The sequence below is a fragment of the Chenopodium quinoa genome, unplaced genomic scaffold (assembly GCF_001683475.1).
Source record: "Chenopodium quinoa cultivar QQ74 unplaced genomic scaffold, ASM168347v1, whole genome shotgun sequence".
Classification (NCBI taxonomy): Eukaryota; Viridiplantae; Streptophyta; class Magnoliopsida; order Caryophyllales; family Amaranthaceae; genus Chenopodium; species Chenopodium quinoa.
The window spans coordinates 128,682-154,830 of NW_018745442.1; the positions used below are offsets into that span (position 1 = coordinate 128,682).

The following is a 26,149-nucleotide window of genomic DNA, read 5'->3' on the forward strand; positions in this document are numbered from 1 at the left end:
ATCAAGGCTGGGCTGTGCTTCCCACTATATCCAGCTGTTCAGCGGATCTTGGATGGGTATGAGTTGGGGTTATGGAAGTTAGCCCCGAACTCCTGGGTCAACGTACTCGGCTATGTGGCCGGGTGCAAACTGGACGGGGTGGAGCCGAGCTTCGAGGCTTTCGCCCACATGAACTACCTCAGCCGGACCCCTAAGGCAGGCGGTACCGGCTGGTATCAATTGACGAGCCACAGGGGCTACCTCATGACGAGAGGTAAAGCAAACAAATGGAAGGACTGGCGGAGCACCTTCCTTATCATTGAGAGTTCAGACACAGAGCTGAACAAGCGCTTCAATAGGTGGAACAGGAATCTGCCCCTTCTTGCAGGCGGCCGCAGCATGCCGCCTGTTCCCCCAAGGCTAAGAAAGAGATCCTAGATAAAGTACTCTTCAAAGTAGAGTCGAAGGTGAACTCTACTTCAGGGGTACGAGAGCAAGTACCCCTGCACTGCGTCCCGAGCTTTAAATGGCTCTACGACGAGTACTTTTTGGCCGCCTGTGGCCTTAGCAGTCGGTGCTCAAGAGGTAGCCGTCCTGTCGAATACTCTGTTGTTCCATGCATTTCTTGTTATGACTTTTATTAACTTTGCTATTTGTTTTTGCAGCGGACGCCATGAGCAAAATTACCGCCTCCAAGACTGCGGCGACCGTGTTGCGGGCCTCCATCATGCAACAGTCTTCAACCGACTCCCCCAACAAGGGGGCACCCTTGGTGGGCTTCGAACCTTTCACCCTCTTTTTGGAGTTGTGTTTATGCATATACTGACTCTTTTCTTCTTTTTTAGACAGGCGCTCCAAGAGCTTCTTCTTCCCAACAGCTGGACCCCAAGGCCCGGAGGACGACTGTTGCGAGCTCTCCTGGTTCTACCAGGAAACATGTGGCGGCTGAGAAACAGCCGACCACTTCTTTTAAAACTCTAGCTGGGCCACCTAGAAGTATGAAATTATCCTTGCAAATTTTAGACTTGCTCCCTTCTTTACTAGGTCTAATCCGTTTGTTTATGCCTGATGCAGCCGGCCCTCAGGAGCTTGACTTGGTCGAGGTGGCCAAGTCTGTGATCAAGGCTGTTCCTCCAGCTGAAAGGGAGGCGGTCAGGGGTGTCGGCACCCTTGACCTAGACGGGATTGCAGGGGTCCTTGCTGAGGTATACTTAGCATATTTTTGAGTATTTGAATTCCAGGACGCCTGTTTTCTTTTTTGTTTGGAAACTGACGCCTGTTCCCCTTTTTACTTAGGCCCTGCTCCGAGTGAACGGCCTTCGCAAGCCGCTTGACCGGAAGAACAAAGAGGTAAAGGCTGCAAAAGCTATGGCCGCCTCTGACTGTGATAAGGAAATGTTTCAAATTTCCCAAAATGATGTTCTGACCAATTATATTCTTTATTATCAGGCGCAGGCTACCGCCGCTATCCGGGCTCAGTTAGAGGCGGCCCAGAAGAGGAATAGCGAGCTGGAGGCGACCATCAACAACCTCAAGGCCGAGCTGAGACCTCTTCGCCAAAAGATGTCCTCATACGAAACCTTGGAGAAATCCTTGGCGAGCGTAAAGGTACGCCTGGTGACCCAGGAGAAGAGTCTTACTCAGGAGCTCTCGGAAAAGGCCGAGCAATAAAAGAAAGAGCTGGTCCAGGAGATGATGGAAGACTCTGCTCAAATCCAACCCATGACTTGGGGCCGCCTCTTCCCCAATGCCGACTTTGCCTCATGGGAAAAAACGTACCGCCAGTGTTTTGATAAATATAATCAAGAGATCCTGGCGGCTGCTGAGGAAGAGGCGTTGGAGGAGGAGGAGCAGCCGGTTGTGGCGCTTGTGCCGCTTGGGGGTAATGCATCAAAGAAGGATGCAGCTGAAGCCGAGTCCAGCAAGAAGAGTGCTGACCAGGCGGCAGCTGCTAATATTGAAGATCTGCCCCCTTCTTAAGCTTTATGTCTTCTTTCCACGGCCTGCGTGCCGTTTGTTTGTATTTACCCGGCCAGGGGGCCGGGGCTCTGAATATTTTGCCGGTCTTTAATGACCGGCTTCTTTTTAATGAATTTTTTTTGTTTTGCTTAAAATTTGTTTAAGTATTGAATATTCTGATATCCAATTGTACACTATACCGACTGTTTTACATGGCCGATAGTTGCAGACAGGTACAGATAGTTAGTCACGCCGCCTATGCCCCTAGACGACTGGTTGTCTGTTTCCAGGCTAGACGATCAGTCGGCCATTTATCCAATCGGTATTCGAACCATTTTAAAGACTGGATCCCCTTTAGGCAGGCGGTCCTGTCATTTGTAAAATTAACCAAGTAGGAAAGTTGTTTCCTACTTGTCATGCTTTTAGGCTAGAGACTTTAGGCCGTCTAGGCCGACTGTTTCCCGCCATATTTAATCTAGTGTGAACAGGTGTTGTATGAACACCTTTTTAGTTTCATACTAAAATTTTTAAGGAGTGACCAAGTAAACATGATTGTTACCTAGTCGCCAAGTAACTGAGTAGTAGAGGTATCAAGCGGTGGATACCGGTTGTTCCCCTTTATTCGCCAATGTTTGTTGGCTTTTAACTCATAAGTTGTTAACCTAGCAGGAGTAGTGGTTGAGAGCCCCTGTTTGCTAAAAACAGGCGGACGACTCATACCTTTTAGTCTCCATACTAAGTTTGAGAGCGTGACTATGAGTTAACTTTGGAGTTACTCAGTCGCCGTCACTCCTGCTTGAGTAGTAAAGGTACCAGGCGGCGGAGGCCGGCTGAACCTTTTGATTCGCCAATGTTTGTTGGCTATTAACTCAAGAGGTACCCCCTGCATTTATCCCAAGTAATACAGGCGGTCATCTGACTCAGATGCCAACTGCTACCACTGGTTTGGTTAGTGATAGAGTTATCCTTGTCTCAAAAACGGCTACGTGGTTGCCCTTGGGGGCAGTCGTATAGGTGCCGTGTAATTAGTTTATAGAGCAATGTTCCACCCAAAAGGGAGCTGCTCTCTGCGACGAATTTCATCCGGAGGGATGCCGTCGGACGCCTGCTATGATGTTGGGACAGGTCGTATTAGTTTTGAAGATTGGATCAGTTGGCTTGGCGCCTGGTCTGATCATTCGGCCTGTGGCCTTAGTTAGTTCTTGGAGAACGTAGGTGCTAAGTAAAAGGAGGGTAGCCGCCTGTTTAGGCACAGGGTCGGCCAGGCCCTGATCATTTTTAGTTAAGTATAAGGGGGGTGGCTGTGTGTTTGGAACCAGTCGGCCCTCTTCTATGGAGAGTAGCCGACTATATGTCCAGACGGCATGCCCCTATGGTGATAGAGTAAAATATTCAATGGAGAGTAGCCGACTGTAAAGGTACAGGCGGCATGCCCCTCTGAAGATAGAGTAAAATACTCAATGGAGAGTAGCCGACTGTAAAGGCACAGACGGCATGCCCCTCTGAAGATAGAGTAAAATACTCAATGGAGAGTAGCCGACTGTAAATGTATAGGCGGCCTGCCCCTCTTAAGTAAGAATAAAAATTAAACATGGAGAGTAGCCGACTGTTTGTCAGCAGGCATGCCCCTCTTAGTACAAAATTGAATATTAAGTATGCAAACTTTTATTAAGTAGCCCTTGACTATTCAAAAGAAATATTTCTTAAGATTATCTACATTCCAAGTTCGAGGCAACGGTTGTCCGTCTAGTGTTCCCAGACGGTAGGTACCGTCCCTAACCTCTTCACAGATTCGGTAGGGTCCTTCCCAGTTGGGAGTTAGTTTGCCAGACTCATTAGCCCTACCAACTGCTTCCATTTTTCTAAGTACAAAGTCCCCCACTTTGAGTGGACGCCTGTGTACTTTTTTTTTGTATGATCTGGTCATTCTCAGGCGGTAAATTTCATGGCGCAAGACAGCATTGCCCCTCCTTTCAGGAAGTGAGTCTAATGCCAGGCGCATGGCTTCCCAGTTTGCCTCTTCGTCATATAGCATTACTCGAAGATCGGCTCGTAGTGTTCTATTGGAAGAACAGCTTCCGCACCATAAGTTAGGAGGAATGGAGTTTCTCCAGTCACCCCTTTTTCAGTCGTCCTAATGGCCCAGAGAACATGTGGTAATTCATCCGCCCATAGGCCGCCTGCTCGTTCAATCTTTTTCTTGAGACCGTCTGAGATGATTTTATTAAAGGCTTCTACCTGGTCGTTTGCTTGTGGACGGCCGACAGATGCAAAGTAGTGTGCAATTCCTTGGTCACCCAACCAGCTTTTGAGAACAGGCGTCTCAAATTGGGGACCATTATCAAAAACCATAGACATGGGAACCCCGAACCGGGTGATGACATTTTTCCAAATGAATGAAATTACATCCTTCGTCTTGATTCCGTTTACAGCCTCCGCTCTACCCATTTAGTGAAGTAGTCGACGGCAACAAGTATGGACCCAGAATATCCATGCCCCACTTATCAAACGGTAGTGGGCTATGAATGGTAGTGAGGTCAGTAGCCGGACGGTGAATTAGCTTGCCAAACCTTTGGCACTTGTCACATTTCTTCACCATCTCCATTGCATCTGCTTCTAAAGTAGGCCAAAAGTATCCCTGCCGCCTTGCCCGTTGAGCAAGCGTCCTACCGCCTATATGGGAAGCACAGTAACCAGAATGAAGATCGTCCAGTATCTCTCGCCCCTTTTCTGGAGTAACACACTTTAAGAAGGGTTGAAGGTACCCCCTTTTGTGAAGTTCTCCCTTTATTATTTCAAAACTGGTTGCTCGTTTTTTCAGTGCTGCCGCCTGTTGATGATCATCCGACAGGGTACCATTTGTCAGATATGCCCTGATTGGATCCATCCAGGTTGAGCTTCTGTCTAAGATTCCAATAGGTTCTTCCTCAATGCTTCTCCTCTCCATTACTTCCCAAAAAACAGTTCGAGGAGTATCACAGGAGGCGGATGATGCTAATTTTGAAAGTGCATCCGCCTAGTTGTTTTCTGATCTCGGCACATGGGTCAGATGGAAATCCTCAAGGGAGCCGACTGCTTGTCGGACCGCCTGTAAATACTTGATCATGGCCGGATGGGTTGCTTCGTATTCGCCATTGTACTGACTCACTATCAATTGTGAATCGGAACAGGCGTCTATTTTTCTTGCTCCTGCCGCCTTGCACATGCGGATTCCGGCTAGTAAAGCTTCATATTCTGCCTCATTGTTTGAAGTAGAGCGTACCTGTCGCCCTCTGGCGACTGACATATGACTCCTGCTCCACAACCATTTGAAGTAGAGCTTCCATCCACATATACCTTCCAGACTTGGTCTGTAACTTGAGAGTCAGGAGGACGAGTCATCTCAACAATAAAGTCAGCAAAGGCTTGCCCCTTCACTGCTTTTCTAGGCTCGAAAGTAACTTCGAGGCTCTGTATTTCTATGGCCCATTTGATCATTCGGCCTGACGACTCCATGATGGTCAGTGGCCGCTTGATAGGTTGGTCTATATACACGACGACTGCATGTGCCAAAAAGTAGGGCTTCAATTTTTTAATAGCCATGAAGAGTGCAAGACCAAATTTCTCCACTAAGGGATACCTCAACTCGGCATTTTTCAGTACATGACTGACAAAGTAGACCAGGAGCTGACAACCGTCTCTTTCAGCAAGGAGAACAACGCTTAACGCATGATCAGAGACGGCCAGGTACATGTAGAGTACTTCTTTGGGCAAAGGACTGACCAGCCTCGGCAAGGAATGCAAGTGAACTTTCAATTTCTGGAAGGCCGCCTCAGCATCCGGCCCCCATTCAAACCTTGCCTTTTTCTTAATTGCCTGGAAAAAGTATAGGCATTTGTCGCCTGATCGGCTTAGAAATCTTCCCAAGGTCGCCAGACAACCTGTTAACTTCTGAACCTCTCGGATGGTACGAGGCGACTGCATGTCAATGACCGCCTGCACCTTCTCAGGGTTCGCCTCTATTCCTCTCTGATTGATAAGGAATCCAAGAAATTTCCCAGACTCAACTCCAAAGACACATTTCTTGGGATTGAGCATGACATGGTGCCGCCTGAGTGTGGCGAAAGTTTCTCGGAGGTCCGACAGATGATCTTTCTGAAGTTTAGACTTGACAATCATATCATTAATATATGCCTCGACATTTCTCCCAATTTGATTAAAGAACACAGTGTTTATCATTCGCTGGAAAGTGGCCGGGGCATTCTTAAGACCAAACGGCATGACCGTGTAACAGTATAACCCCTGATCAGTGACGAAGGCCGTCTTCTCCTGATCTTTCTTCCATAAAGGAATTTGATGGAAACTAGAGTAGGCGTCCATAAAGCTCATCAAAGCATGGCCGGCTGTTGAGTCGACCAGGTTATCAATTTTAGGCAGAGGGTAACTGTCTTTGGGGCACGCCTTGTTTAAGTCTGTGTAGTCTACACACATTCGCCAGGTGCCATTCGGCTTTTTAACAAGCACCACATTTGCAACCCAGTCTGGGAAGTAACATTGCCGAATGAACCCTGCATCAAGTAATTTTTTAACTTCGGCGGCTGCCGCCTGACTTCTTTCTTTGCCATGGTTCCGCTTCTTCTGCCGTACCGGCTTCTTTTTCGGATCCACGGCCAGTTTATGTACCGCCAGATCAGGACTAATGCCTGGCATTTCATGGACTTCGAATGCAAAGATGTCCTTGTATTCTTTCAGTAGTTTGTGAAAGTCATCACCCAGGTCCCTTAGAGCAGTCGTCCCAACCTTGATTGTTCTGTCAGGACGCGAGTCATCTAACATCAGGTCCGTATGCTCACCAGCTGGCTGAGGGCGGAATTCATCCGACCGCTCCTCTGCCAATGATTGCTATTTTCTGTCTTTTCTTGCGGCCCCTGTCTGGGATGCCTTTCTCTTCTTCCCGCCTGCTTCTTGAACAGGCGCACTCTCCTTGACATTGTCAAGGTCTATTTTTCCACCACTCGACCCAGTGGCCATAACAGTGGGCCGAATCCTCATAGATAGCACTCTCGGGCCATCCTTTGATCTCCCCTTAGGGACCTGACTGTTCCATTATCCCTCAAAAACTTGAGCAACATAAGAGATGGGATTATAACAGCCTTGGAATTATTCAGGGTTGGTCATCCCAGAATCATGTTGTAAGCCGAGAGTTCTTCTACTACCAGGAACCGGACTACCATGTGTCGTCCTTCCCCTTTTTAGCCCAGGCGGATGGGTAAATCCACTCGTCCCACTGGGTGGACGACTCCTCCTCCATACCCTACTAAAGGGTGGGATGCCGGATGTATGCAATCAGTCTGATATTTTAGTTTCGACAGACATTTTCTACTGATGAGATCTGAGGAGCTTCCGGTATCTATGAGGATTCGGCCAACTCTCTGGTTGGCCACTTTACATTCAATAACGATAGGGTCGTCATGCGGCCCTCTTACCCCTCCTAGATCTTCTTCAGTGATGACAATCTCAGGAAATACATATTTGGAGGGCCGTTCTTGGTGAACGGAATTTACATCTAACCGTCTGATATTGTCTTTGTTGCCCCTAATAGTGGGGTCGCCTCCTGAGAAGCCGCCTGCAATGGTGTAGACGACTGCATCATCTGTATCGGAGCTGTCGGCCTGTTGATTCTTTTTGGTCGACTGCTTTTTTGAGGAAGTGTTCCCCGTAGACTTCTTGACATAAGTGTCAAGATCACCTTGCTCAGCCAGGCGGTCCAGATACCGCATGAGACTGATGCATTCATTGGTGTGATGACCAACATCTTCATGATAATCACAGAATTTTTCTTGGTTCCGATTGTTTGCAGAACCCTTCATGGGGACCGGCTTCTCAATTGAGATCCGTCCCTTGATTTCCTTTAGAATAAATTGGCTATCCTTGTTAAACACATACTTTGGGGAGTATGGTTTGAATTCTTTTTTCTTCTTCTGGGACGGCTGTTTAGAGGAATCAGTTGCCCAGACCTCTTTTCTCTTCTCGTCTTTGTTTGACGACAGCTTCTGTCGTCCTTCTCTTTTGTCGGACCTTTTCCCGTCTGACTGTTTTACCGTACTACAAAGATCAGTCGCCTGTATATAGGCTTCCGCTTCAATCAAGGCCTCTTGAAGAGTCGCCACCCTCTTTCTGACCAAATCAAATTTGAAGGTCGACCCGTCTTTGAGACCTCCGAAAAAGTCAGTATAGGCTACTTCATCCGGTAACCCTTGATTCTGTATTCTCATCAGGTTAAACCGCCTGATGTAAGAACGAAGCCCCTCCTTCTCGCCCTGCTGAATTGTTCCTAAATCAAGGGTCGTCTTCTTCGCAGGGATGTTCATGGCGAAGTTGGAGGTGAATAAGTAAGCAAGCGTCTTGAAGTTATTTACACAACCAGTCGGCAGGTTGCCGAACCATTGTTGTGCGATTCCTTTGAGAGTCGCTGGGAAACACTTGCACCAAGTGGGATCATCCAACCCTTGAAGGTACATCAGGTTGGTGAATGCCATCAGATGGTCTTCTGGGTTAGTAGTGCCGTCATAGGCGCCTACTAATACATTTTTCACTTTGGCCGGCTGAGCGGCTTCAGTAATTTCCTTCGAGAAGGCCGACGGCTGTTCACCAAGTCTAAGCAACCGTAGCTGCCAGTCCATAGGTTGGACATTTTTTGCTGCATGTCCACCAAACGGAGGTGGCTGTAAAAAATACTGTTGTTGCGGTACAAACGGTAAGTTTGGTACCCCCTGGTCGCTATGAAAGCCGGACTGACGGGAGGTGCCGCCTGACTGACTCTCATGATACGACTGAGTATGCCTCATCGAGGTATTTCGCAGACTGTCTTGGAAGTTTGAAGTAGAGGCCGACTCTGACAATCGGTCACTCTTCTTCTGCTCTAGCAGTAGCCGAGCGTCTGTGTATGTTTTCCTCGACCCGTCCGCCTGAATATGACGAACAAGTTTCCTATTTCCTGGAGTAGGAAAACGGTATTTTGTGAAATCAAGGGCAGGTGGCTCCCACTTCCTAGATTTAGGATAAGGGGTTGCCTCTCGCCCTTGAACTGGTTTCCTCTTCAGTGAAGTGGAGGGTTTCTTAGCCGACTGCTCCTTGTCCAGAGCAGGCGGCTTCTTGTTGATCAACTCTTAAATTTCTCCCTTGAAGTCCCTCATGAAGGTCATGAGTTCGTTCCTTGTGATGGGAGCAGACCCATCAGTCGGCTGCTGCCGAATAGGCGGTGCGCCTGCTGGCTCCCTTCCAGTTTGAAGATGTTCCCATTCCCTCCTTTCGGTATGACGGGCACGTCGGGCCCTTAGGGTCCCGTCTGAAGCTTAGTGAGCTTCAACATCAAATTCATTCTCAGTATCGTGGTCCGACTGAACTAGAGGGTCGTCCAGGGGACGTCTCTCTTCAGGAGCCGGTACAAACGTGGATGCCATCTCAGAAGTACTCTCCCCACAGACGGCGCCAAGATGTTTCGGGGTTTTCTGATGTCCTGCGGGAGAGTTACAATTCCGAGACTGGAACCGAACGCCTGTACCTGCAAAACAAACGGATGCTCCGGATGATTGGAGATCCGCCTCCGACGGTCAAGTTAGTACTTGATTAAGGAGTAATTAATGCGGAAATTAAAGTGATTGGGTCTCTCTAGGTGAGAGTGTTTAATGTGTGTAATCTTTGTTTTTAGCGTAATCTCCCTTAATGAGGATTAAGGGAGGTATTTATAACCTCGGGAAACGTGTCAATCTAGGTTTAGGTTAACCTTGGGCTGATTGGGCTTCCCTCGGAAGTTGGGCCTAGGTGACCGGTTATCTCAGGTGTCATGGGAAGGACACGTGTCGTGTCGTAATTGGTCCATAGTGGACGGATCATTGCTTGACACGTGGCAGGCTCCTATTGGCCCATGTGACGGACACATGGCGGAACCTGATTGGTCCACTTGTCAGATGGTGATTGGTGGGGAAAAATCCCCTAATCAAGCGCAGCCCTTCTTTCTCTCCCTGCTTAACAGTGCTCAAATCAAGGCTTGTTTTCTTAGCAGGGATGTTCATTGAGAAGTTAGAAGCAAACATAAAGGCAAGCTTCCTGAAGCTATCGATGGACCCGGCTGGCAGATTGCCAAACCATTGTTGGGCAATGCCCTTCAATGTAGCCGGGAAGCATCGACACCAAGTGGCATCATCCAACCCCTGCAGATACATGAGGTTGGTTTAAGCCATGAGGTGGTCTTCCGGATTGGTGGTACCATCATAGGTACCAACCAACACGTTCTTAACCTTGGCCGGCTGGGCCGCCTCGGTTATCTCCCGGGTGAACGCAGAAGGTTGTTCACCCAGGCGTAGCAGACGAAGCTGCCAGTCCAATGGATGGACATTTGGATATGCCGCCTGACCCCCAAAGAAGGCCGACTGCATGAAGTGAGGGGGATACTGTCCGTAAGCCTGAGTAGGCACATACGGGACAACTCCAATTATATGAGGACCAGAATGGATAGTATTACCGCCTGTCTGACTCTCATGCAAGGAGGGTGCACTCCCTGCAGAAATGTTGTTGAAGCTGTCTGGAAAGTTCGACGTTGAAGCCGACTCAGACAACGATTGGTTTCTCTTCCGGTTGATGATCCCCCGGGCATCAAGAGTTGCTTTTTTACTTCTCACCGGCTGCTGAGTCCGGCGAGTGTTGTTGGTATTCTTCCCAGGAAGGAGAATCCTCGACCAATCAATGGTCCCGGCTGCCTTCTCCTTTGGATGAGGAGTGGGCTGCCGGTTTCTGACTGACTTCCCCTTTTCTTGAGGAGTCTTCTTCGCCGACTGGCCTTTACTAGGGCCAGCCCGGCTTTTGGTGATCAGCTCTTTAATTTCACCCTTGAAGCTTGTCATGAATCTCATGAGTTCGTCTCGAGTGACAGGGGCTGATCCAGCTGCCCAGTGGATCTACTTGGACCCGCCTGGGAGGCATCCCGCTCCAGAGTCTCTTTAGGCCGGATGCGCTTGATTCTGAGAGAGCCGTCTTCGGCGGTAAAGATCTCAACCTGAGGATCTTCATCCTCCTGGTCTTTAAAAACTTCTGGGTCATCGCCTAGACGGTTAGAGGGTGGTACAGACTCTTGAACCATCTTCGAGGTACTCTCCCCACAGACGGCGCCAAATGTTTTGGGTGTTTTTGTCCCTTGGGAGAGCTACAACACGAAAACTGATCCGCTGTGAGCTGTACCTGCAAAACAAACGGAGACACCGGTTGGGTGGTGCTCGGCCTCCGACGCACAAGTTAGTAACTTGAAACGGAATATAGAGAACGGAAATTTAGGTGGGTATCTGCTCGGATTCCAAGCTCAGGTCTTTCTCTGATGTAAGAGAATAAGGGTGTAATAAATGATTGAATGTCCACCCAAAATGGGTAAATATCTCCCTATTTATAGGGTCATTGGAAAATGTGCCCCTACCTAGGTCACTTGACCTAGATTCTGGTAGGCTGCGCCGTTTTACAGCGCTTCTAGGAGTTTGGGCCTTTGAAAGCCGCCAATTCAGAAACATATCTGAGGGCGCCAAGTGTCAAGAGGATGTTGAGCCACATAGGCCATCCTAAGCTTGACACGTGGCGACCTCTCATTGGTCCACGTGCCTAGGGTAAAAATACCCTATACACAAGCTTTCTCTCTCTACACTACTCCTAAACTAACCCTAAGAGAGAGAAAATAAAGGCTAAACTAATCTAAACTATCTAAAATAAAATGTTGATTCAAAGTTATTTAGAAAATAACCCCAAAAGGGGTATTTATATAATACAAGGCTTAAAATAAAACAAAAAAAATTAAATGAAAATAAAACTAAATAAAATAATTAAAATAACAAAACTAAATACAAAAAAAGAACAAAACTACAATAAAAAAAAAAATAAAAGAAAAATGAAATGGGAAAAAGAAATCCCCAAAACCCCCAATTTCCACCAAAACCCACGAAATATCAGACTACCCCCATCTTCTCCCATTCGAATTTGGCTGCTTCCAGTCACCATATCAACAACAAACAATCATCCTCACCGTTCATCAACACTATCATCATCTAGCATCAAATCGTGGCCGTCTGATTTTCATTAAAATCACGTGAAAAGCTCGTGATTGACCCACAATTGCGCGCCCGCACAGAAGTCGCACAGCAAGTCACGCAAAGCTACTACCTCAACTCGATTTTGGACTCCAATTTGTGCGCTTTTTGATAGGGCTGCGCGGCCGTGAATTGGCTTGGCTATGAGTTTGGGTGTTGTGAGTTGCGTGGCTTGGGGGAAATGGGAGGTTTGGCTATTGCTGTTAGTGTTGGTGAATTGGGGGAAAGCAGTGGTGTGAGGGAGCAGGGGTTGCTGGGTGTTGGTGTATTGGAGGTGAGGTGCTGGTGGTTGTAGTTGTGGTGGCTGTTCGCAGTTGGGGTTGCGTGGCAGATGGTAGAGGTTGGTAGAAGGTGGTTTGGTATTGTTGTTGTTGCGTGAGGTACGGGTGTGAGAAGGAGGAGCAGGGGCTGCTGGTGCGAATTGCCTCAAACCTCGGACCCCGAACACGATTTGAACTTGAAACCCGGAACACCTACAACCAAAAACACGAGGGTATTACCACGAAATAAATAAAATAAATATAAAATAAAATAAAATAAAAATAACATAAAAAATAAAATAAAAAGAAATTAAATAAAATAAAGAGAACAAACATGAAAATAAAAAAAAAATAAGAAAATGAGATAGACTAGGAACTTATTAGAAAACAAGAACTAAAAACTTAAAATATAAACATAGAATATAAGATAAATTAAATAAATTAAGAAAATAAGCTAAAAACTATTAAAAACTACTAAAATACTCAAAATAAAGATAGAAGACGAGAATAAGCAAATAATAGAAATAAAGGACAAAATGGGCTAAATTATTGGAAAATAAGCCGAAAAACGACTCAATAAACACCCTAAAAGTGACATAAAAGTCATTTATCAAACTCCCCCAAGCTTACCTTTTGTTCGTCCTCGAGCAAATTAACATGAAACACGAGAGAAGGAGAGTGAATTATTCAAGCAAAACTAAGACACTAAAGGAGACAAGAATGTACACTAACTCACTTTCGTAGAAATCACGGTCAATTTTAGCAACTATAGACAAGCCCTTTAAACCCCTAGATCGCCCTAGAGGACGAGTATGCTCTCGTGAGGGTGTCCTAAGAGTTTAACCCACAACTCTAAATAAAAACCAAGGCAAGGCAATAAAAAGAAAAGAAAAAGGAACATAAAAAGAGAAAGAAAACACAAATTCATATTTGGACAAGAGATAGGAACAAGCACCAATGAATGCAAACCTTTCTAAATAGACAAATGTATGCACGTTCCAAGATGTCAATGGTTGACTGAAACATAACATATGCTAAGCATAGAGAACTCATGGGGACACAATCCACCCTAGCCCCAACCAATCGGGCCGCGTTCTCTCCACTAGCTTCAAATCAACCCTTAAGCTAGTTTCTCATGATTCCACGAAGGAACTGAAAAAAGATAAAGAAATGAAAAACTTTGAGAAGGTAATCCCGACATCTCAACTATGCATACTCTCTCCATAAGTTTGAAGTCTATCTCCCTCCACCGTTCTTTGACCTAACCCCACTAAAGTCTAAGAGTCTTTTATTGGGTTGTAACGTAAGGCTAAGGGTTAAGGCGGGGAAAAATTTGAAAATTTTGGTGATATTTCCTAAATGAAGCAAAAGAGTGGCCTACTCTCAAAAACAAACTCAAGAAGTCACAAAATATCAAATAAAAATACCAATAATGCCATCTCCCCCAAGCTTATTCAACACTAACACAATATATACCAAAAATGAAGTAACGCTTCCCCCCAAGCTTGAACAAAGCATTGTCCTCAATGCTTAAACTAGGAAGAAAACGAAACCAAACTAAAATATTTTTGTGTTTTTTGTTTCTTTTTCAATTTATTTATTTATTTTTTTAGCTCATATTTGATGTCCTTGCCTTTTTTTTTTACTATGGACGGATTTTTCTTGAAACTTCATTTGATTTTCTTGAATTGCATCTTTCTTCTCAAACTCTTTTTTTTTTTTTTTTTTTTTTGCATTTTCTTTTCAAGCTCAACTTTCAATACCGTACTTAAACAATTCACAAAATGTCTTGTTCAATTTTAACACTCTCAAAACTCAAACCTCACATGCCAATGCTTCACTAACTAAAAGATTGGTAAACATAGGCCATTAGGTTTGTAACGCGGTTTAAACAAGAGCGGGAAACATTAGGCTCAAATTGGTTAATAAGTAGGTTGATGCAAAATAGAAAACCAAATTTGTAACAAAATAAAAAGAAGATAAAGAAAAATGAGAAAAGGTGCCCTTTTCCTCCCCTAGAGTGGCTCGGTCACGATCTTGGGAGCTAGAGGTCAAAACAAGGACTAAGACATACATAGTCAAGGATCCTAAATAGCCGCTCAACAAGGTGATAAAGGCTAGAACAAATGAAGCTCACAAGGGATTATAACGAAACAAATACCAACCAAGGGTTTCAAATCCACTATAGAGAGCAACTCCATCTTACCACATTCCCGTGAATTAAGGCTTCATGGACCCCTAAAAGTTCTTAACCCGACTACCTTATCATATAGTATCCTAGCGTCAACCAATAACACTCTCAAACCGTGCATACATTTACCACTTAGGAAGAAAAACATTCAAAGATTCAAGTCCCAAAACAAAATGTCCAAAATAAGAAAAAACAAAACAAATTTTGCCAAAATTACCTTGAAAGTAAACAAAAATCTTTTGGATTTTTCAAAATATAATAAAAGACATGGAAATGCATATACTCAAGTGCATGGCATAAATGAATCAACATCCCACCAAAGCATGATAGAATACCCTCCCCCAAGCTTTAATGAGACAATATACTCAAACATAAACCAAATAATCCATGGGAGGGGAAAGAAAGAAATCAATCCAACAAACCAACACACGTCCAACGAGTCACCAACCATTAGAGAAAGAGCTAGGAAAGATATTACCAGATATTGGTGGGTGTAATTACTCGCAAATGAACCAATTTAACCTTTCAAAGCCGATTTCCTCTTGAATTGAATCTCGATTCCATATGCTAGCAAAAATAGGCATCAAACTTCCTTGATTCTTGATCCAAACCAATGCATAAGTGTATATCAAGTTATGTACCTAGCGAAAGGCACACAAACGTTTCCATGAGAGAAAATCTAATCTAAAAAGAAACGAAAATGAAAGCAATGAAAACCTCGGGTTACTTCCCGAGAAAGGCTTGTTTAACGTCCAAGCGAGACCACTTTAGTAAATAATATTGCAACGAACGCAAGAGCTTATCAAATGCACTACTACACATTTCATATGATAACAAGTGGGCAAATGAAGGAAGGAGGACGTCCAACAAGATTATTGCACGTAAGTGAGGAGGAAGATGCCAAAAGAAAGAAGAAAAATCAAAAGAAAAATCAAGAAAATAAGAAGAGAAAGAAGAAGAAAAATAAGGAAAAGAATAAAATGGAAAAACCTCCTCAAAATCTTTTTGGGTGGCACAATCACCCATTTCCTTAATAATAGGAGGATGAAAAGGAAAAGTCTCATCAAACAAGAGAAGGTCCTCAATAGGCTCTTTGACAAAAGAAGGGAGGAACATGGGATAGTAGGAGATATGGTCAAATTTCTTTGAGAAAGGGACATGAGGAAGGGGAGGAGAAACAATGGTCTCACAAAGCCTCACATCACCAATGAGGACATGAAAATCAATCATAGAATCCTCAAAAGAACACTCATGACTCAAATCTCCCTCAAACAAAAACTTTCCAATAGAAATAACCTCATCCTCCTCTCTATCACAACGATGAATAACAACTCTCTCAAGATCCTCAAAGCCTAGAGTCTCTAAACCATGCATGAAAGGATAAAGGTTTCTCTCAAACTCATGCCTTTCCCACGAAGCATTGCCAATTAACTCTCTCAAGAGGCTATAATGATTTGTTACACCTTCAATGAACATACTAGCCATAACCTCAAATGAGTTCAAATACTCATGGATAGAAGGGTCACCAACATGCAAGGTAGACTCATCAAGATGGGGAAGGGGGTTGGAATCCTCAAAATTGACATTTTCTTCATTCACAACTCTTCCACCATCACTCAAGGGACTCTCAATCTCTCTTGATTTCTCAAACTCACCATCATCTTCCTTATGAACTCCCTCATTCAAACATGAAGATGGCTCACTCACATCCTTACCAAGGGAAGCTCTCAAAAGGGGTGAATAAGGGGAAGGATGACAAACAAGCTCAAATGGGGAATGAACAGGATCAAAATCCTCAAAAATCCTCTCATCACAAGAAAATCTCCCCTCAACTTCACACCCTTGCCCTATATCATCCTCAACAACACTCTCACACTCCAAGTGAGGTGCCTCACGTCCATCTAAATCAAACATAGCACTCATCACTTGGGCAAGCTTCACTTCTCTCAATTTTTGTTCCTCTTGAAGCTCTTGGATTTGTTGGGTGAGATATTGCATTTGAGAGAGAATTTGGGCATCAATGTTATTGGTTTGAGGTTCATGATCAAAGTCAAATTGCACATCATCAAAATTAGCACAAACCTCATCACAATGAGCATAAGAGGGAAAGGGGTCAACTTGCATACTTGGATCATCACAAGGCACATAAGAAGTATCAAGAGAATTCATGCAAAAATTAAAAGAATCTTGGCATTGAGAATCAAAGCAAGAAAAATGAGATTCTCTATCAAAAGAATCCCTAGCAAACCATGTGAAGAAATCCCAATCATCATGCATAGACAAATGACAAAATATACCATTATTCATGTCCTCAACCATTCCCCTAGTATACTCATTCATGCCCCAATAAGCTATACCACAAGCATCACTAAGAGAACACCCATGGTAACTAAGGAAACCATCTAGTCTTTCAAAGTAAGAATAGAAGGGTTCACCATCAAATTGAGGTAAAGATAAGCATGCCATTTTTATACAAAGAACAAAGAAAAGCAAACAAAATCAAATAATATACAAGAACCTAGCTAATATAATCAACACAAACTAATGAACGCCTTAGTCCCCGGCAACGGCGCCAAAATTTGGTCGAGGGTGAAAGTGGGTCGTTGGGACTACTAACCCTAACCAAATTAGAAATTTATAATACCTAAACTTACACTAAACTAGTTAGTGGCAAGTAAAGGGTCGAACCCAAAAGGACTAAGTGTATCAATTTGTGCTAACTAGACTAGTAGGAAAGCTTGTGAGATAGAGAGAGGTTCAACTAAACACAACTAAGAACAAATAACTAAAACTAGGGAAAGTGGAATCCAATCACATCAATACATTCAATAACATCATACAATTAGATGAAAATGACCTTGATTAGGAACAATCAACACATTTAATTCACTCTCGCACAATTAAGCATGTTAATTATCCTACTCAACTAATTCACTCTCGTGCAACTAGCCTAGCAAAGGTATGGAAGAATTTAGGGCTCTCAACCAACTCACTCTCGCACAATTAATTGAAATCACAATTAAGAGCAAATAATCGATTAGCTAGAAAGATTCTAATCCATAAAAGCATCACCCATACACAATAATCAAGAAACAATTTCATACTAATCACAATCAATCATTCAATTCATTAATATAACCTTCATCCAATTCCCTAGAACAAGACCTAAGCTAACATAATTAAGAAAGACATAGAAAACAAGGTAAAATAAGAATAAAAACAAGATTAAATAAACAAACTAATTAATATACTCAAATCAACAAACAAAAAGCAAAAAAAACTAAGAATTAAGAAAAGAAATAAAGATGAGAGAAAATTCGAAAATGCTCATTGAATAGATGAGAAGAAGTTCCACAAAGTTGCTTCTTCAACCTCTCAAAAACTCCATGGAAATCCAAGCTTTCTTTCTCTACACTACTCCTAAACTAACCCTAAGAGAGAGAAAGTAAAGGCTAAACTAATCTAAACTATCTAAAATAAAATGTTGATTCAAAGTTATTTAGAAAATAACCCCAAAAGGGGTATTTATAATACAAGGCTTAAAATAAAACAAAAGAAAATAAAATGAAAATAAAACTAAATAAAATAATTAAAATAACAAAACTAAATACCAAAAAAGAACAAAACTACAATAAAATAAAAAAATAAAAGAAAAATGAAATGGGAAAAAGAAATCCCCAAAACCCCCAATTTCCACCAAAACCCACGAAATATCAGATTACCCTCATCTTCTCCCATTCGAATTTGGCTGCTTCCAGTCACCATATCAACAACAAACAATCATCCTCACCGTTCATCAACACTATCATCATCTAGCATCAAATCGTGGCCGTCCGATTTTCATTAAAATCACGTGAAAAACTCGTGATTGACCCACAATTGCGCGCCCTCACAGAAGTCGCACAGCAAGTCGCGCAAAGCTACTGCCTCAACTCGATTTTGGACTCCAATTTGTGTGCTTTCTAACAGGGCTGCGCGGCCGCGAATTGGCTTGGCTGTGAGTTTGGGTGTTGTGAGTTGCGTGGCTATTAGGTGAGTAATTTGGTGGTTATTTGGGTGGGTGTTGTTGATTGGAGATGGTAATTGTTGTTGCGGGTTGTGGTGGGCTGATAGGTGGTGTTGGTGGTTTAATTGGTGTTGCGGGGGTCGAATTAAAGGTGGTACTTGCTGGCGGTTTTGGTGGCGAAATGGGAGGTGTGGCTATTGCTGTTGGTGTTGGTGAATTGGGGGAAAGCAGTGGTGGATCTGGTGGTTTGGGTGGCTGAAGGTGGTGGTGTGCGGCTGTTGCTTGAGGGAGCAAGGGTTGCTGGGTGTTGGTGTATTGGAGGTGAGGTGCTGGTGGTTGTAGTTGTGGTGGCTGTTCGCAGTTGGGGTTTCATGGCAGCTGGTGGAGGTTGGTAGAAGGTGGTTTGGTATTGTTGTTGTTGCGTGAGGTGTGGGTGTGAGAAGGAGGAGCAGGGGCTGCTGGTGCGAATTGACTCGAACCTCGGACCCCGAACACGATTTGAACTTGAAATCCGGAACACCTACAACCAAAAACACGAGGGTATTACCACGAAATAAAATAAAATAAAGATAAAATAAAATAAAATAAAAATAACATAAAAAATAAAATCAAAAGAAATTAAATAAAATAAAGAGAACAAACATGAAAATAAAAAAAAAAAATAAGAAAATGAGAGAAAATAGGAACTTATTAGAAAACAAGAACTAAATACTTAAAATATAAACATAGAATATAAGATAAATTAAATAAATTAAGAAAATAAGCTAAAAACTATTAAAAACTACTAAAATACTTAAAATAAAGATAAAAGACGAGAATAAGCAAATAATAGAAATAAAGGACAAAATGGGCTAAATTATTGGAAAATAAGCCGGAAAACGACTCAATAAACACCCTAAAAGTGACATAAAAGTCACTTATCACTTTCGTGGTTCTAAACCATATGGAGTTAGTAATCTCATGGATTATGAATGGGGTGTAACCTTTACGGGTTAATCGTTGTTGCCTATCGTTGTCCATTATTCGTGGTTGCCTTTTATAATCCGTGAATGGTTTACAAGTTCTTTAAAAACTTGTTGGCGGCTCCCTACTTTCCTTGTCCCTAATCGTATTATGTCAATTCTCACTTCCTATGAGTGCCAAGCATATTCACACATATGCTTTAACGTAGGCGCACTTCGAACGACGCCTACAATGACGAAAAATTTTTGTCGCATGCACACATAAGTCATGTACATATCGAGTCTCATGAGTCAAAACCTTTCACACACAAGTCACAATTGAGTTGAGTCGACCTTGATTTGGTCAATCGTATTAAGTAAAGTTTACACCTTGATTCATGTCAAGCCATGTGTGTCAAAACGCTTTTAGTCAAGTCATGACAAGTCATGACAAGTCATATTTGTTAAAAACACATTAAGTTTATTCAATGAGTCAAGCAACACTGAGCCTTAGGCCAACCACTAAAGAAAAGATGAGCAAAGTCCTATAGTAAAAAATATAAATGCAGGTAAAAATGATTTGAAGCAAAAGGACCCAAACGGCTTAGCAAATCAACTAGAGTCGGCCTCATCATAGTTAGATTGGCGATCGGCCTGAATGATCGAGCACGGCCAAATTTTGATCAAGCACCTCAGATTCGGTAAAATCCTGAAGAATAGAGTTTTCAACAGAGTTTCAAGGCATAGGAAGCTATCACTTCCAAAGAGCAAGCGAGCAAGAATGTTCCTGGATTTTTCAATAAACCGCGAATATAAACGCTTGAAATTCTTCCAAGATAAGAGGAGTTTGAGAAAAACTTACATGGATCAAATTAGAGATGAAGAGCTTTAATTTGCAAAAGATTTGAGCAAATTTGGTTGAATGGAAACAACCAAGTTGAAGGTTCAGAGCGAAATCGAGCAACGAACAACAACGCAAAATGCTGTCGACAGCGTGCTCCGGCGTGCGCTAGTACGACTACAAGATGTGTGGCCCCATATTAGATTAAGTGGACTTTATGCAGCAATTTCGGGTTCCTTGGTACGCCAATTAGCCCCTATAAGCAATTTGACATGATTAAGTAATAGGCTTGGTTACAATAACAACAGGTGATCGACATGATAAAAGATCGTCTCACTTAGCTTAAAGTGCCTAAACATTGGCTGATCGCAAAAGCACCGACATAATGGTTCACAAGCAGCAGAAAGCACCAACATAATGGTTTATAAGTAGCAGGGGAACCGACGAAATGGTTCACAAGCAGAAAAATGCGCCGACGTTTTGGCACCACGGAAATTTCAGCAAATATCACGGCTGAAAAGTTCAAGCGAGCTTTAAGGATCAACAAGCGTTGGTTTTCGTTAATTTTCTTCGGAATATTATCGCAACGACTGAGGATGACTTCAAGCGAAAATATCTTTGATAACGTTCCCTAGGATGAGGAAAGTTGTCAGGAAGCTAAAGGATGACTCAAGAAAGGTTATCTTCAACGAAATTCCCTAACTTGTGGAGAGTTGTCACGGAAAACTAAGGATGACTTCAAGCGAAGTTATCGTCGATGACGTTTGCTAAGATTGAGGGGGTTGTCACCTGGATTGGAGAAGATAGCACGAGATGGGCAGTCTTTGACGACGTTCGCTAAGTTGAGGAGGTTGTCACCTAGATTTGAGAATGTAGCACAGGATGGGCAGTCTTCGACGACGTTTGCTAAGATTGTGGAGGTTGTCACTTAGATTTGATAAGAACGGTTTGTGATGAGGCCGTATTCGACAACATTTTGTATGATTGGGAAAGTTGTCACCGTGATTCAAGAAAAAAGCTCGAGATGTTGATGAGTAGAATTTATGCCACTCTTTTATCCTTTTTCTCTAAGGATTCTCCCCAAATTTGCACTTGTTTGGCCCTTTTTTTTAAGCATTTTTACTTAGTTTTGCTTCCTCTTTTCTTTTCTCCTTTATCTTCCCTTTTCTTAGTCTTCTCGCTTTGTTTTTATTTTTATTTCCATGCTTTTGTTTTTGATGTAAAAACTAATAGAAAGTCTTAGTTAATACAAGCTTAATGGATCAAACTTAAGTGGAAAGAAAAAAAGGTTGGTGTTTTAAGTTAAATTACGGGTAAAGGTTTGTAGGTGTTTTGGAAATGGTTAAGGAACGTTTTATAGAGGAAAGAAGGATTAGTTTGTAAGGATTACTCACTTGAACAAACAAGATATGTAGGCAAGGATTACTCACTTAAAACCCACTAGTTGTTTAATTTGCATGGAAGGAAAACTCACTTAACCACTCAAATTCGTCAAGTTAAACTTGGCAACAAAACGATTTATCTTAGCAACAAGAATAAATAGTTTTTAAGGAGAAAACTTTCTTAATTCATATATCATAATCTGCCATACACTTACATATCATAAGCTTAAATAAAGAAAACAAACTAGTACTAAACTACACGCATTAAACAAGCTTAATGTGTGTTTATTGTAACTAGACATGAAAGCTAAAACCTAGCCTAGAATCACGCCTAAGCTAAAAAGATTTTCTTAACTGATTTTAGGCTTTAATCACCCTTAATTAACCTCTTAAAAACTGCTGAAAAGAAGCTTAAAAACAGCCATAAAGAACCAGCAAAAACGTGGAGTAACCTCCCCTTGATTCATGCCTTTCTTCATGCTAAATGTTTATGACTTTGCAATGAAGTTTCTCCTTGCTTCAAGGACGCCTTTTCCTATGCCTAAGGCTGTTCAAAACGTGCCTAGGATGCCCATTAACATTCATAACTAGAATGTAAACAAGTAAACCCTTGGTTAGCAAGAAACGGTCCATGCGCACAAAAAGTATCTAACACTTGATCTTCAAATGACTTAGCAAGAGTGATTTCTTTGTGAATTGGACTTGTAGGATGATCATGCTTGATTGGACTAATGGACTCGTCATGATTTGCATCATCCTCCCCTTCTTCGAAAGGAGTTGCCCTCAACTCATCATCTTCTAGATAAGGAGCCAAGTCACCCACGTTGAAAGTTGATGAAACTCCGAATTGCCCTCCAAGGTCCACTTTGTAAGCATTATCATTGATCTTTTCCATGATTTGAAAAGGTCCTTCTGCCCTAGGCATAAATTTGTGTTTCCTTTGTTTAGGAAACCTTTCTTTGCGCAAGAATATCCACACAAGATCACCCACTTCGAACTTCTTCATATTTCTCAAGTTTTTGTTAGCTTTCTTCTTGTATGACTCATTTGCCTTTTCTATGTTCTTCCTAACTTCTTTATGGACATCAATCATGAATTCTATATGCTCCTTGGCTGTCCCATGCACGAACTTATCTTTAGGAAGCGAAATGTAATCAATCGGCACATAAGGATTCACACCATACACAACTTCAAAAGGTGAATACTTTGTAGTTTTGCTTGGAGTTCTATTGTAGGCAAACTCTGCATGAGCTAACTTCAAGTCCCAATCTTTACCTCCCTTATTCACTAAGGCACGAAGCAAAGAACCAAGAATTCGGTTCACCACTTCGGTTTGACCATCCGTTTGTGGATGATGGCTTGTTGAGAAAAGTAGCTTAGTACCCACGAGCCTCCACAAGGACTTCCAAAAATGACTCACGAACTTAGTGTCACGATCCGAAACTATGGTTCTAGGCAAACCATGTAATCTAGCCACTTCTTTAAAAAAAAGTTGCGCCACATTGAACGCATCATCCACCTTCTTACAAGCTATGAAATGAGCCATCTTTGAAAACCGATCAACGACCACCATGATAGAATCTTTTCCACGAGCTGTTCTAGGCAAGGCCATTATGAAATCCATACTCAAATCTTCCCAAGGTCTTTCGGGAATGGGCAAAGGCTTATACTCTCCCTTATGAAACGTCATTTTGGCTCTTTGACAAATAGAACACCTAGCCAAAACTTGGTGCACATTAGCTAACATTTTTGGCCAATAAAAATGACTGTAAGATTTCTAGGGTCTTTTGTATACCCATATGACCAGCAAGTCCTCCTCCATGAGCTTCCTTGATCAACAACTCTCGAATTGCACCTTTAGGAACACAAAGTTTGTTCCCTTTGAAAAGGAAACCATCTACTATGACAAATGAACCGTGGACTCCATTTTTGCAAGACTCCATGATTTCCTTGAGTTCAAGGTCATCTTTGTATGATTCCTTCATGACCTCGAAACCAAGAATTTTAGTTTCCATGATTCCAAGAAGATTATGCCTTCTTGATAATGCATCCGCCACAATATTGGTTTTGCCTTTCTTGTACTTGGTTGCAAAGTTGAAAGATTGTAGGAATTCCACCCACTTAGCATGTCTTGCATTCAACTTCTTTTGCCCATGAATGAACCTTAAAGATTCATGATCCGAATGTAAGATGAAAGGTTGTGGCCTCAAATAATGTGACCAATGATCCAAAGCTCGAACCATGGCATAGAATTCTTTGTCATAAGTGGGGTAATTCAATTTGCCTTGGCTCAATTTCTCACTAAAATACGCAATTGGCTTCTTCTCTTGGATTAGGACAGCCCCTATTCCTTTTCCACTTGCATCACACTCAACTTCAAATGGTTTCATGAAATCTGGAAGGGCTAGAACCGGCGCTTCACACATCTTTTTTTTCACCAACTCAAACGCCTTTTGAGCCTGTGGAGTCCATTGAAAACTTCCCTTCTTTGTACATTCGGTGATGGGAGCCATAAGGGTGCTAAAATGTTCAATAAACCGCCTATAGAACGAAGTAAGTCCATGAAATGAACGAACCTCCGTGACTGTTTTTGGAATTGGCCATGAAGAAATGGCTTCCACTTTGCTTGGATCAACTTTAATTCCTTCACCCGAAATAATATAACCAAGGAAAACAATATCTGTTAGCAAAAAATGGCACTTCTCCAACTTTCCATACAATTGTTGCTCTCTCAAGGTTTTGAAAATCTCTTCCAAGTGTTTCAAGTGCTCCTCCTCATTTTTACTATAGATGAGAATGTCATCTAAGTAAACAACTACAAACTTCCCCAAAAATGGCCTCAACATTTCGTTCATAAGTCTCATGAAGGTGCTTGGAGCATTTGTTAATCCAAATGGCATAACAAGCCACTCATACAAACCATGCTTAGTTTTAAAGGCTGTTTTCCATTCATCACCTTCCCTCATTCTAATTTGGTGATATCCACTCCTCAAATCTATCTTGGAAAACACTTGAGCTCCACTCAACTCATCTAACATATCATCAAGTCTAGGAATAGGAAACCTATACTTAATGGTTATGTTATTCACCGCCCTACTATCAATACACATCCTCCATGTTCCATCCTTTTTTGGCACTAACAAAGCTGGAACGGCACAAGGACTCATGGATTCTCTCACGTAACCCATTTGCATCAACTCCTTAGTTTGTCTTTGTAATTCCTTAGTTTCCATGGGATTGCATCTATAAGGGGGTTTATTTGGAAGGGGGGCTCCCGGAATCAAATCTATTTGATGTTCTATACCACGAATAGGAGGCAACCCTTGTGGTAATTCACTAGGAAAAACATCTTCATACTCCTTGATCAATGCGGCTAGCCTAGGGTTTTGTTGGACAAAACCTTCGTGTTCCTCTTTAGAAAACAATAAGAACACTTCATCTTCCTTCTCCAAAGAGTTTTCGAATTCTTTTAAGGAAAGCAACAAAATGTCCTTTCTTTTGGGCTCTTTTTGTGGTGGTGGGGATTGTATTTGGGAAAGGCTTTTTTGTGGTGGTAAGGGGTGCAACACTTTCTTGCTGCCTTGGTGAGTAATGGTGTAGGTGTTTGATAGGCCATCATGTACTGATTTTTTGTCACTTTGCCATGGCCTCCCTAACAAAATGTGACAAGCATCCATGGGAATGACATCACATAAAATTTCATCCACATACGAACCAATCTGAAATTTTACTAGACATTGTTTTCTAACTCCCGTACTCTTGCTCTTATCAATCCAACTCAACTTGTAAGGAGTAGGATGTCTAGTAGTCTTCAAGTCAAGTTTCTTAACAAGATCACTTGACACAACATTAGCTTCACTGCCACTATCAACAATCAAGTCACACACATCTTCATTAACCTTGCATTTGGTTAAGAAGACATTTTCTCTTTGAATTGGGGTTTTCTCAACCTCCACGTGCATTTGGAGGGCTCTCCTCATTACTAGACTATTTTTTTCGGGAAAACAGTCATCAACTTGCTTTTCCTCCTCATTAGAATCATAAGACTCTAAAGGTACATTTTCACTACCATTTTCGTCCTCCTTCTCTTCTTCAAGGACAAAAGGTTGTGCCATCATATTCTTAAGCTCTCGTATGGTTAAAGCTCTTGCATTAGGACAATCTCTCTTGTAGTGTCCTCTTCCGTGACATTTGAAACAAACAATGTCACTTAAGTCTCCGGTTTTGGCTTTTCCTTTTTCTTTTTGTGAAAGATCAAATGAGGTAGGGTTCTTTTTGGTAGTGGAATTTGGAAAGGAAGGGGTTTCTTTTGGTGGGTTAAATGGGCGTTTGAATTTTGGGTCAAAAGGGTTCGAAGGTTTCTTCTTCTTCTTTTGATTGTCAAATTTCACCGAAAGCTTACAAGCTTCATCAAAGGTCAGATTGGGTTGCACTTCTACTTTCTCATAAATATCCTTATCCAAACCAGCCATAAACCTCCCTAA

At 42.5% G+C, this 26,149-nt stretch overlaps 1 protein-coding gene across 1 annotated transcript; it reads right to left on the reverse strand.

Annotated features, from left to right (window-relative positions):
• Positions 1 to 23,401: 23,401 nt before the first annotated feature.
• On the reverse strand, positions 23,402 to 25,780 carry LOC110713541. The gene is made up of 3 exons (XM_021891991.1): positions 24,501 to 25,780; positions 24,253 to 24,338; positions 23,402 to 23,820 (listed from the first exon to the last, which is right to left on the reverse strand). The coding sequence occupies exons 1-3, from the start codon at positions 25,778 to 25,780 to the stop codon at positions 23,402 to 23,404; spliced, it is 1,785 nt and encodes a 594-aa protein (XP_021747683.1).
• Positions 25,781 to 26,149: the final 369 nt, after the last annotated feature.

Excerpts from the sequence above, each read along its gene's own strand:
- LOC110713541 (XM_021891991.1), bottom strand. The coding sequence starts at position 25,780 with ATGGCACAACCTTTTGTCCTTGAAGAAGAGAAGGAGGACGAAAATGGT. Across the intron at positions 24,339-24,500 it reads ATGAACGAAATGTTGAGGCC|TTTCCTTGGTTATATTATTT; the intron begins ATTTTTGGGGAA and ends AACAGATATTGT. Across the intron at positions 23,821-24,252 it reads TTCATGGCCAATTCCAAAAA|ATGGGCAAAAGAAGTTGAAT; the intron begins CAGTCACGGAGG and ends TAAGGTTCATTC.